The 13,894-nt window shown below is 39.8% G+C and overlaps 1 protein-coding gene across 6 annotated transcripts in view; it reads left to right on the forward strand.

Annotated features, from left to right (window-relative positions):
- The window catches only part of atp8a1 (ATPase phospholipid transporting 8A1), a 100,398-nt gene continuing 86,504 nt past the window's right edge, over positions 1–13,894 (forward strand). For 4 of the 6 annotated variants that reach the window (XM_029441495.1, XM_029441498.1, XM_029441497.1 and 1 more), the window contains exons 1-2: positions 1–378; positions 8,754–8,807. In XM_029441495.1, coding sequence (XP_029297355.1) covers positions 330–378; positions 8,754–8,807 — 103 coding nt within the window. In that variant the 5' untranslated portion in view covers positions 1–329. The remainder of the gene's footprint in view (positions 379–8,753; positions 8,808–13,894) is intronic. The other 2 variants (XM_029441496.1, XM_029441500.1) reach the window with 2 other exon arrangements.

Here is a 13,894-nt window from a genome sequence, read left to right on the forward strand (position 1 = left end):
CACTCCTGCTTTACCGAAGCCGTCTATCGGCTTTATAATCCGCCGTGTGAACCGGGATGCTGGGGGATCCATGAAGCCGTGGGCTCCCGGGCATGGTTCTGTCACCACCAGGAAATGAATGTTGTTTATACCGCGTCTGTATCTCTCATTAGTAGCAAGCACGCAGCCGTACTGTCCGCATGAGAGAGGTTTCTTGAATTTTAGCCGTTTTTTTTTTTTTTTTTTTTTAATTCTTTGACGGTTAGAAGGAGCAGCAGCCAGCTAGAGGGAGCAGAACTAACAAGCCGCGGCCGCTTGACAGGTGCCGTCGCCCGGCTCTGCGTGGAGAGATGCCGCCCGTCCAGAGAACCATGTCTGATCTTCGTAGCCGAGCGGAGGGTATGTAAAGACAATTACACTTCGTTGTGTGTGTGTTACAGAAATGTTCGGATATCTGGTCCACGGTTATTTCCTTGTAAACGAAAGTAGGCCGACCGGGAGCTGTCTGGAAGTACAGGACAGTAACTTGCTAGCTAAAGCTGTGATTAACCAACAAGGGGTCAAGGAAACCCCGCGGGCCTTGATAGTTTTCTGAAGGGAGTCTCCAGAAAAATAACTTCAATTTTAATGTAACTTATTTCAATAAGGAGAAAGTATGATGTCATATCCATAACTGCAGCTCTAACATGGGGTTTCCCAGACAAAATGCTTTATCAAATGGGTGTCTGTAGTCTGCATGAAGCTTGTTAAAATGAATGTAGGGTGCACCTGGCCCAGCAAACCTAGCACCTATCCAGATTGGGACCCCCCCCCCCCCCCCCAGCTATGTCATGCCCACCACAAAACTACCATCATTTTAGCAAGCAGAATAAGTGACCAGGAAATCTGCAAGTTGATGCTTAATGACAGAAGACAAGTCTTACAGCGCAATAACAAGTGTCCAGCAAATGCCTCCTACAGTAGCGTGGGTCTAATAATACAGCCATTGTAATTCAGCTGGGACCCTCACTCCTTCACTGCACCAGTAACTTTCCACTGCATCTCAGTTGTGTTTGCCAGGGAAAGACGATGCGGATACATACACATTACCTAAGTGATTTGAATGCTCATAAGGGGATCTGTTTACCTTAGGGCTCCAAAGACTGCTTAGTAGCTTTGGATGTTAAGGTCTGTTTGTTTATCCAGGAGGAGAATACCTATGGCTAATACAGGCTTATTACTGGCTGCAGATGCACAGTCCTGTGGGGTTTCCTCCCATCACTTATTTGTGGCTCACCCTGACCTCTGACCTCTCTGGGCTGGGTTAGAATTTATCTGCAGGGATCAATAACATATTGTATTGTTATTATTTATGGTGCAGTTTGTGTTTCTCCTCACACTAAATGTAGAGGCACTGTCTTGGTTTGATTTGGGATTACTTAGGTTTGATATATAACTGTAGACTCAGACTAATATCTCAATCTGAGTTATTGCTGTTGAGTGTATATATATTTTTTGGCTGCTAATGCAATCAGTCCTGGCCTCTAAAAGTGAATTAAAATGAACTTCCTCTCGTTTGCATTTTGTGTAGAAACATTACATTAATAGATATTATTTATACAACGTCGACAATAATGCAGTGTGCCTTGTCATTTACGTCTAGTAACGCAGTAACTTCACTTCATCGTATGAAACAGTTTGATTGTTGAGTATGCGTTCATACAGGAAGTCTTCCTGAACTATGTCCTCCAAGTAGCTAGGACTGTGGAAAATACATTTTTAAAGAGACACATGCGACTCAATTTAAAAATGCAGTATTTCTGAACATGAAGGACTGTCTGCAGAAGAGCACAACACTAATATCAACCTGTGATTCCTTTTTTATGTTGGTCAGCTTATCCCTATCCACGATAGAGCGCATTGTTTATAACACGCCATTGACTCATGTGTAATTAACAAATAAGTCAATGGTGCGTTATAAATAATTCACTACTTTTTGTTAAATGTGACAATTCTTAGCCAGTTCTGAAAGGATAAAGTTAATAACCAAGTGTGCATTATATAAAAAGAAATGGAGAAAAATAATATTATAAATATTAGTGTAAAGTGAATAATGTTGGTAGGAATGTTTGCCTAAATTACCATTATTGCTTATCAGATTTCTGAAGATTTCAATCTCTACCATCCATACATTGATCTAACTCCTTATAGACAATCAATAGGAATCTGTTGTTGTTGAGTCAGATAATATATATAACTCATAAATAAGTTATTCTCTTTATAAACCAATAATTGTGCCCATATGAATGTTGGTTTTAACTGCGTATCTGTATTCCCAACAGATGGCCTTGATGTTACAATATTTATTACTTGCAATCATTGAAAATACATCTGTGCATTTTATGTGACAGAGCAAGTCACGTGGTGGTAAGATTGCCTTTCTGATTTATGGCTGGAGGACAGACAGTTATGGATGATCAATAATAATAATAATAATAATAATAAATTGATAATAAAAACAAAATGCGGTGGTTTTACCTAAATTCAATGATAACAATAAATAGATGAAAGTATATCAGTAAAACCAATTTCTATGCTGCTAAATTGAGTTTCTCCTTTTTATTTTTTTATTTATAAAAATGGTGTGATCAGGGGGCATCTCTCACTTAGTGTAAGTGGTTGTGTTTGGTGATAGTTTTATGTTTTTATTTTTTTGTAGAGAGAGCTGGTAATTATAAAGCAATTTGTCTTCCTGTGCACCACAAGAGAAAGGATAGTGTTATTCCACTGAAGGCCCCCCATGCATCACACTGGAAGAGATCTAAATAATTAAATACTAATATAAATTCCATAGAAAACTGTTGACCAATATGCAGTCACAGGAAACACATGAATTATGCAGCAGCTATTGCTGTCACTCCCAACCCCCAACTATCACACACTACCTTTTTAGGTTACAAAGAGCAAACGACGTTGCTGTTTTTCACTTGGCTCCATAGCACTAAGCGTCCACTACCCTCCCTCTGCTTCAGTGAAAACAGTATCATGTTGTCTTTGTTGACTCTTCCTGAATGTAGGATTCGATCAACTCCTTTTCTATGCCAGGTTGACGACCTATGCTGCTACTCTGCACACCAACATTCCCATCCTCATTACTCCATATCTAGTGAAGTCTTTTGCTCAATCACACGTCCGTTCCGCATTATTTATTTTGGCTGCTTTTTATGAGAGCCTGAGCACAATCCCCACCCTTCAGTTTTATTTTTTAATCACCACACTGCATCAGGCAGGCTTCCATCTAGAAAGGGCAGCCCTCTGCCAAGCTTACCACCTAATCCATCAGCGGCCTGTCCGTCAGCTCTCCGTGCTGCACACTCACCAGTCTTGCCCACCACGTGCCGCTCCACTCCTTGTCACTCTTCTCTGCTGTGCTGTGGAAACATCCAACATCACTGCCTGTCTGTGCCTGCATGTGTTTCTAAAATAACCTTATCTGGGACACTTTGGGGTACAGGTGACGTCAGTAGCTATCAGCATGATTAATGTGTGATCCTGCGTTGACAGACAGCCACCTTCGAGGTTTATCTTTCCCATACAAATTTCCATGATAGGCGTGAAGGCACTTAATACCTGCTTCCCCTGCCTGGATGGGATAGCTGATCGAAAGAAGCCACACAAGTTAAGACTAGGCTGAAGACAAGAAGCATCCGGTTTGCTGTCTTAGCTTGTATGCTTATCTGTAGACAGACCAAATCCCCTCTCCCAGTTGACTGTAAAGGTGGAGATAGACAGGTAAGCCTGTCCTGTGAGGATGAATCTATCAGAAGATGAAATGCTCGTCTTTCCGTGTCAGCTGATTCACATGATAGAAGGTGCTCTTTAGCATCTGATTGCTCACATACTAGTTTTAAAAAACACAAAGTAGTCTTCTCTTAAGCATTACACCTCTACCTTTCTGTCATTCTCAAGAATTCTTTTGAATCAGGATGTTCCCCTGTAGCATTTCAATAACACCAGCTAAGCCTCGCTCTGTCTGAATAGTGGGAACAGCATGGAGAGGGAGACTGGAGGGGGATAGACTGCTCCCTTCTGAAGGGATCGAGAGCTGCCCATGTGCCTGGCGGATCACTGGCTGATAATAATGTGGCACAAAAGCCCAACACGCCACTAAATCCCCTGTCTGGGGCCGCTGGTGTGTCATATCAAGTCCCCTCGGGCCTCTCTACTCTGTCTATGTGTCGGCATGACATCTCCTCTCCTCTATTTTCCACTTAATGTCCTGCCTCCACCACTAACCTGCAGCCAGTCTAATATGGGTTTCTTCAGATACTCAATTTCCCTCACCTCAATGATTCTCCTCTACTAGCAAAAAGAAAATAGATGTGGCAGGTTGTTGTGAGGAGGGGGAGATGTGAAAATGCTCAAGTGCACGTGTCCATGCAGTAAAGAATGCAAGGAACACAGCACCCATTCTATTGTTTGCTCATGTACGTTGTTATATTGACCTGAGACAATGAAGACCTATGAGCTGACGAGTGAGAACTTTGCAGACATTGTCCATTTACAAGGAACTGCATTGTCTTATTAAAGGCTGCAACTAATGATTATCTTCATTTTCAATTATTCAGTTGACTATTTGTTTGAGGTCATAACAGCGTAAAAAAAAAAAAATAGGTTAAGGTAATAATAATAATAATAATAATAGTAATAAATAAAATAAAAATATATGTATATTGTTTAGTCTGTAAAATGTGAAACATGCCCATTACGTGTTTGACATTACATTATGTCTAAAAGCAAAGATGGCATCTGCAGATGTCTTAATGTTTTGTCCGACCTGCAAAGATATTGTTTCTGTTCTTACGAAACATATTGCTGTACTTGTGGACAGATAAATGATCTACCTATGGTCTGCATAAAGCCTCAGAAATAGAAGAGTAGTTTGGCTCTGTGGTTCTTTTGTTATTAATAATAGCAACATTTTGGCTCTTTGCAATACAGTGATAGTCTTTATTCTCATTACATCACACAAATGTAAATATGGTGGCAGTTATTAAGCTGGAAAAGTCAAATAAACTAATATAAATCTATATGGCTGCTTTTACCAAAGTTTCACACCATCTAGTCACTTTTACATTACTGATATAATATCGTTGTTCTTTCTGTTTTTTTGTATTAATAACGTGGCTATTTTGAAATAGTCTCCACAAATGAGACTTATTGTTTAGCCCTAAACCTATTGTAATGTCTTAATGTCCTGAATGATTTAAGTCCTTAAACCATCAATTTTCTGGAATTTATTAGAGCCTCTGATCTGCAGGTCAGCTGGAGTTGCTTCGATCAAACTTTTATTTACGAGCAACTGAAAAGCTGCGTTGCAAACGTATGCTCGTAGGGAGATAAATCTTCTCAACCTAGCCATCAGCTCATAAGATGTACGCTAACTCTGTTCTCGCCTCCTGTTCCCAAACGTCAAATAATTCACCAAAGCAGCAATAGACACTGAGGAAAAGGTCCTAAACTGTATCCGCAATCATCATTTTATTAGCTGGTGTCTTGTTTCTGTCCTGGCTGTTTTTGTCTATGTGATGCACACAGACATGAACAGCAGGGAAATGCAGCAGCAAGCCTGCACGTGCCAGGAGATAGTCATTGTGATCATGTCACAGCGGGATGACAAGGTCAGGTGGAAAGGTGTGCGCAGGCAGTCCACAGCAAAGCAACGCCATCAATGCCTGGGAAGATAAAACTCTTGCTGCCCTTGAGTCCCAAGATCTCGATAATTTTATGACCTCGTTCTCATCTGAATTTTTCTGTACGTCCAACTCAGCCACAGCGCTGCTTCCATTAAAACACGCATTAAGGACTTCTATATTTCACAGCATTGTTTACAGTTCACCCTTATTGAGATTACTGTCTTAAGACTTGACAGTTTCTGTTTCTGAATAGGCGGACATTAGTGATCTGGGACTAAAGTAAAGGCATAGTCGACGCAGCTTGATCTACATTCAAGTGCTGTGCTACTTCTTTACATCCTACTAATCACCTACTCAGTAATCCTCTAATGTACAACAAAACAATAATGCTTTCATCGCTTTCATGACTGCCTGTGCTTCTGCAGTAAAAACATTGTACTTTATTAGTTATTAATAGATGCAGTCTGAATACGTACCAGCCAGCTGGCTGCTAGCAGTTAAAGACTGACACGTGTATCAGTAATAGACAAGGATGGCATCCATTTTATTATTTCATCTATAGAGCTGAAAGGGTGTATGTGTGTGTTGTGCACATGTTTTACTTACTCTGTTCTGGAGGATGGAGGTGCCAGTTTTCCCTGTTTAGCTTACACATTACACTGGGACGGATTAATTGTCATAGTATTTTGCACATTACAGCCATTTTATAGACAACAAGATAGAAATTAGTACAGTTGTCCAAATCAAGTTTTTTGACCATATTTCAAATCTGAATCCTGATCTTTAATATTGATTATATGTGCCAATACAGAGTGTTGTTGGATTTTATTACCAAATACAGCTGCACACTAATTAAATGAGTAAAGCTAATTGAATTGATATATGTTTGACAGCAGAAACAAATACTGAACCATCCCTGTAGTTAAGGTTTGTTCAAGCTTAGGAAAGTAAAGGTTATTTGTTAAGGCGTCATGTTAAAGAGAATCAACATTGACTGTTGGTAGGAGACATGAGGCAAACTGATCTCCAGTGAGAAAACTAAATGCTGCAGCGAGGCTGCTGACTAGAACCAAGAGGAGAGACCACATCAGTCCAGTGTTAGTCGCTCTACACTGGCTTCCAGTAACTTTTAGAATTTACTTTAAGGTCCTCCTTCTTGTATACAAAGCCCTAAACGGAACCGCACCAAGTTACACTGCCAACTCTCTAATCAACTATGTGCCACCAAGAACATTACTATCATCCACTACTGGTTTATTAAATGTTCCCAGAAACATCCAAAAGAAAATTGGGGATGCAGCCTTTTGCAATTATGCACCAAAGCTATGGAACACTTTACCTGCAGACATTAGGGAGGCAAGCTCGCTCAATATCTTCAAAAGTAAACTAAAAACATATCTCTTCACTTTAGCCTTTTAATAGTGATATTTTGTATCTCTTTACTTTAGCCTTTTAATGGTGATATTTTGTATCTCTTTACTTTAGCCTTTTAATGGTGATATTTTATATCTCTTTACTTTAGTCTTTTAATGGTGATATTTTATATCTCTTTACTTTAGCCTTTTAATGGTGATATTTTATATCTCTTTACTTTAGCCTTTTAATGGTGATATTTTATATCTCTTTACTTTAGCCTTTTAATGGTGATATTTTATATCTCTTTACTTTAGCCTTTTAATGGTGATATTTTATATCTCTTTACTTTTAGCCTTTTAATGGTGATATTTTATATCTCTTTACTTTAGTCTTTTAATGGTGATATTTCATATCTTTTTATCTTAGCCTTTTAATGGTGAATTATTACTGGTTTAACATTGAATGTGTAAAGGTAACTAGGATACATTTTCAGCGTATGTATTTTTGAAAAACTTGAGATCAAATAGACTGTTTTACCACGGGGAAAAAGAGGAAGTTTCTCTAATAAATGTGTTTACATGTTCTTTACACAGTTAGTGGAAAAGTGAAAGATTAAAGAATATATTGGAGAAAAACTGGCTTTAACCGATAGGTTTCATAAAACTTAACAAACAGGGGTTTGTTTATGAAGCAGGCTTTAACCAAGATTTTGCCAAAAGAATCTGGACTCACGGAGACGTCTGTGTTTTATACGTTAAAAGGTCAATAAAGAGGTTGACGCTGTAAATGTAAATAATGGGTAGCAAAGGGAGTAAACCAGTTGAAGGGCCACAGGGGCCCATTGTTGATCTCATACTTTCAAAATATGGCCCTGATAGTTTAAAACATTTACAAGAATTGTTTGCCAATGCTATTTTATACTATTTCATTTCTGCTATTTTATCTGCTGCTATTTTTATAACGGTACTTCAGACTCATTTACATCAACACTGTGATTATTGTACTGTAAATGCTCTTATTCTGCCTAATCTTGTACTAATTGTTATGTTTTTGCTGTGAAGCACTTTGGGCTGCAATTCTTGTATGAAAGGTGCTATACAAATCTCCACATTACTTTTACTTTCACAATAAGAATCTCACATGGACAGTTACCATAAACGTGTAATTTTAGGCAGTCGATGATATCATTAGACGCAACAAAATAACTTGTTACGTACCATTGTGGCCTTTTGTTACTTGTTAGTTGTATAACTGAGAAGCTGTGCAGCACGATGCAGCTACTAAAATGTTGATTTAAACGGTGTATGGTAATCCACTAAATGCTCAATACTTTTGTTTTGAAAAATATCTGAAAATGTATAACCTTGGGTCTTAGAGTCTTGCAGTGCTTATAGTACAGTTGTGCCCTGTAAATACAGGAAGAGGAAGTACACAAGTGAACAAAGTCCTTAACCTTTTTTGGATGCAAAACTGATGTTTAGGGCTGCAACTTATGATAATGTTTATTTAATCAGTTTCCATAGTTTGCTTTTTAAATGTGGTACAGACATTCATGTTTCCCTCAGTATGATTTCTAATAACTGAGGGATCTTTTAACTTTTCATCTCGTGCCATCCTGTTGTTAACATTTAGCTCAAGTGCAGCCTCAAAGTGCTGCAAATAACCAAAATGAATAATTAACACATTTGTTGTTCATACATTTTCTGTCAGTTGACTAATGGATGAATTTAAATTTTCTTCCAGCACTACTGAGGGTGTTTCAGCAGCTGTGGAGGAACCTCAAGCCAAATTCAAAAAGTTGGTGACACCTTGTGTGATGTTTTGGCTTATAGAACCTGATGTGTTATTATATACATTTTGATGAAGACAAGCAAAGAGTAGTTTGAGGTCACGCACAACGCCGACACAACACTATGAGTAATATTCACAAGGTATTTCCTGTTTTCTGATCTTTGAATGGCACGCCATATGCTCTTCCCTTATACCATTCATAAGGTTGCACACAGTGGAAAGGTTTTCTTTTCCCTGCAGATCCCTCGCTAAGATAAGCCAGGCCATCCCTGTGATGTCACAGCAAGCCCCAGCTGCCTGTGATGTCCCTGGACAGTCCGTCCCACTATAGCCCGAATGAGCCTATGGGGAGCCAGACGGAGCCGGACAGGGAGGGGGATTAATTCTGCAGCTGCCCTGTTGTTGTTATGAGTGCTGGTTACAGCATTGTGATCTGATAAGCGACTTATGGATGCTGCTGTTGCTTATATTGAGGCAGTATCTATATCCCCCTTCCAGCTCTTGCCCACCAATTCACAAATGGTTGAAGATAGGGTGGGAGGGCACTGAAATATTTATCTGGCATAAATTAATCATGTCCAGATCTTTCTTTGAGGTTGATGAGCAGATATGAATGCCACATTAGGCTCAGTGGGTTGAGAGATCCTGAAAGCCCAGGGATTTGGAACTAATTTGACCCTAATAGCTATGGTAGATAGCCTCAGGTTAAGGTGAACAATGTGCAGACGGACTATTCTGAACTCCATATTACACCTTTCTGTCTTACTTCTTCTTTTATTACTTGTTAAATGGTGGGGTTCTGTGTGTTAAACATTTCTACAGGAGCCAGATAAAGTCTTCAGAGTATCTGATGCAGTTTTTCTCCACAAAGCCTCTTGACTGTGATTTGGCTGCCATTCATTTGTTTGTGTTAGATCAATGTCAGTAGCCCTTAGCTGCCTGGCCCCGCCCACCCTGGGATTATTGAATGAATCGTGTGGGAGCTGAGTCGTGGCCAGGTCACGTGCCTTCTCATCTACTCTTTATTGACCAGCCTACAACTCTCTCAGGCTCATTACTGCTTGTTCGGTATCTCAGCAGTTAGATTGGACTCTGCCTGGAACAGTTTCTGGAGCAACAAAAAGCCTTTTTTTTCAATTTGATTTGCCTTCAAATGGATGTTATACCCCGTGATTGACTCAAGGGCCTTTCTGAAGAATCCCAGGGCTTGGTCATGGAGCCAACTGACTCAGCAGTGCTGTAATGAAAGAAATAGTAGGTGACCACCGAAGTTGTAAAATGCTACCGGCGTGTGACATGTTATGTTTTACGATTTGTTGTAAAAGCTTAAGGTCAAACATGAATAGCCAGAATAAGATAGGGTTGCTAAAAATATCTATACTAGCACAACGATTTTTCTAGTTGTCCCTCTTATTTTTAACAACAAGAAACAACACGTTTGTTGCTGTAACAATATTTTGGGGATGTATTTTAAATATAGTGAGTTGTTTATTGTGTTCTTTAATATTTAACCCTGTGCCCGGGTCATATGTGTGAGTATCATGTCATTATTATTCCTGTCATTGCTGCCATTAGATGCGTTTAATCGTGCTTGTGGTGACAGTCATGGCAGCAATTATTCCCCCCCCCCCCCCCCCCCACCACTTCTGCCTGACCTGAGCTTATACATTACCACTCCAGATATCATAAATCTGCAGAGGATGGTTTTGTCTTTTAACCTGTTTGGTAAAATGAGTATTGAGGGACAATACGTTAAGTCTTCAGATTAAAGAGTAATTGTGATTTCTCTCAAATGCAAGTTTAGTTGTTTGTGTTGATTTATATGGTGACCGTGATTTTCAGCAGTCATTAAGAGACTATGTTTTTAAATCTCTTGGGTGTCACGGAAAGGATTTTCCACGCCTGATGGTTGCACAGAGTCTCTGTAACCTACAACACTCAGCGAAGGATACAAAGACAGATCGGGGAAAGACCGGCATGCCTTGGCCAATGCCAAAGCATGCTGGGCCTAGTTTCTTTCCCCATTGGGCAACGTCTCCAAAATATGTGCCCCCTTGTGACTATTGTTCCACCCGTCTGTCTGTTGGCTGACACAAGCAATAATCCTGACATCTGGCCTGCGTCCAAACTCATTACGACACTTGATGGCATTGATCCTTCCTCTCGAGGCTTCCCCTCCAGAGCCGTGTGCATCTGCTCTCTACTCCTACTGAGCTTTATCTGGCTCCTTGCTACTCTTTTCTCTCTCTTCTCTTTCCATGCCTCTTACATTGTTTTTATACAGCCAGCGAGTATGGGTAATATGCTGGCTCCATTAGTAGATGAAAGGTGTTGTTATGAAGCCTAATATAAGTCAGATTAAGAATCATGTTCACAGTGAGTATCCGCCCAGTTTCCCATTCTGACTCTCTTTATTGATGTCAGGGTAGTTGAGCCGTGACACGTCCGCAGTTAATGAAATTAGTGCTGAGAAAATGCACAGTGTCCACTAGGGAATATCAAGAGCAGTTTCCACTGAGATATCTGTGGCAGTGACTGAGTACATTATCCACACATTGTGTTCCAAACTAAGGATAGATCCTGTTAATGCGTGTAGAGGGGAAGCTGTTGAAAGGCTATTTTCATTAGGGAACCTCCTCCAGCTCTCACCCTCAGTCTCTGCGGTGTTGGCCTGTCAAGGTTGGCCTCGTGCTCTACTTTTAAATTTGTTGAAGGCCACAGTCACAGTCAGGGTGCACATACATGTGTAACAGATTCCTATTGTTACCTTTTTGTATGTCAACTGTAACAGCTCCTGCATTTTTTAAACCAAACTGTGCTGATATGAGTTGTAAAAGAATGACGGTACTTTTTATTCATTCATTTATTTATCCAAGTGAAACAGTGGGATCGATGGGCAGGACTATTAGACCAGTGTTTTACTCCTGAAGTCCAGCTGGCCACTTTCTGGCTTTAGCTCTACTTTTGATCTTTTAATCCAATTAATGTGTTCAATATGTAGCCTTTAATTGGATCAGGTGTGCGAGAATAGTAGCTGTAGCAGTAACGGGGAGATCAGGAGGCTTTTGAAGACTTGAGAAGAACAACTCTTAACTAAGTGGTGACAAGACTTTCAATTCTGCTTCCAACTAGTTGTAGTCAGAACAGCAAAACTGTACACAATCAGATAACACATATATAAGACCGCATCGGCATATAAATATGTAAATATGTGGTTTATAGGCCATATTCAACAGAACAAACAAGTGTCCAGTATGGGACAAATATGTGCACCGTTACGCCCGTGGTCTATTTCCATCTTCTTCTCTTTTTACCATTTATTTATTCAGACTGCTGCCTTGTAAAAATGGAGAAAAAGATAAAGAGTAAAGTTAATAGTTCTATTATATTAAGTGTAAATCTTTCTGTATCTCACAATTCAAAATGGATTCCCGATTAAGTACGTAGGGGTGCTAATTTCAGGATCTACTCTAGTCCGATGTACTCTAATAAGGGTGTGGCTTATTATGGCATGAAAGCAGAGTAAAGTCTGTATTTATATTTGAAAAACGTATATCAACTGATTCATAATGTGAACACGCAAAGGCAAACTTAAGACAAAATATAACTTGCTAAACTTGCACAAATAAACACTTTTAACATTTCTTAATTCTCAGTGACTTAATAAAAATAAAAATGCTGCCTGTTACATAAATAACATTGGCAGGCTTAGGCCAGCTTGCCATTTTCAAAAATAAATTGCACACAAAATAACACTGTAAAAACTGTATTGTGTGAAAGAAAATCGATTTTTACGCAGTGAGAATCCCCACCCCTAATTGACACCTTTTTATTGTAAGCATACCAGCATATTTCACATATGGTGAAATACAGCATACTTGTATGTTAGACACAATCCAACAAATTGTGTTTTTACTTGTATACATCCCCTTGTGTCAAAGCCGCTAAAAGGTGAAAGCAAAGGGGACTAAGTTAAGCAGTAGCAGTACCAGCTGCAACTGGTGCATTGCAGCACCTGGCCGACCACGGCACACAGGCTCCTGCTGCGAGGGCTCATTCAGAACACAGAGACGCAACATCAATCACAGCTGCTCAGCCAGCTCCTCTGGCCTGCTATTTCACACAGGCCTTATGCTGCAGTCACCAGCAATACCCGGGCTCCTGTTTTCATTTGTCTTTGTAGACAGTGATTCCTAAATCACCCGAGCGTCTTAAAGATTTAAGTTTCTTGCCTTACTTTGTTTGCTGGCTTTGTCCTTTTGATGTGCAAGCTGAGATCGCACTTTGGCATATAATCGATATATTATCGAGGTTTGGATATCAGTCAACACTGGCCATATATCACTGCTGCAAAACAGATGAGAATCTCACTAAAAAAATGTGATTTTATTTGTTGGGGCATTGTATGCCTTCATTAGATAGTGTGCAGTAAAGAGATATGGGGAGCGGCATGCAACGCAGGTCAACACACGAACCTTTGATGTTATGATTCATGGCAGTCACCTTAACCACAGGGACACCAGGGCACCCCAGAGAAAATCCCTTAATATGAAAATATTGCCTCTGTATAGAGCTGCAACTATCAGACAATTTATTGATTTAGTCAATTGAAAGAAAAACACTTTCTGTGACATTGATACTGTATTTTGAGGTGACATTACAGGTAGTTGTATAACTCATAGTGTTACTCTCCGATGCAGAATGTCTGCTGTACTTAAACTACCAAATTAATAATATGTGGAAATAGTTTTGTTCCTTATGAAGACTAATGCATAACAAAACCAGAAGGGCACTCAGAGATCGCAGACCTCCGCCAAGGCCGTTTCCATAATTGAAAAATAATGTGTGTATCCGCCCTGTGATTCAAATCCGCTCCAAAATTGAATGGACTCTTCCTTGGCCCATGTTACACCCTTCCACAAAGTTTCATGAAAATCGGACCAGTAGTTTCTTGCTGACAAACCAGATACCAAACTGGAAACATCCTCCTTGGCCGAGGTAAAAAAGGGATTATAGCTGTAGCCACATAATGTAGCGCTGTCCTCATCCAGTCCAAACTCCGTGAGGTAGCATGCCCTTGAGTCAATGTCCTT

The sequence above is a fragment of the Cottoperca gobio genome, chromosome 10 (assembly GCF_900634415.1).
Source record: "Cottoperca gobio chromosome 10, fCotGob3.1, whole genome shotgun sequence".
Taxonomy (NCBI): domain Eukaryota; kingdom Metazoa; phylum Chordata; class Actinopteri; order Perciformes; family Bovichtidae; genus Cottoperca; species Cottoperca gobio.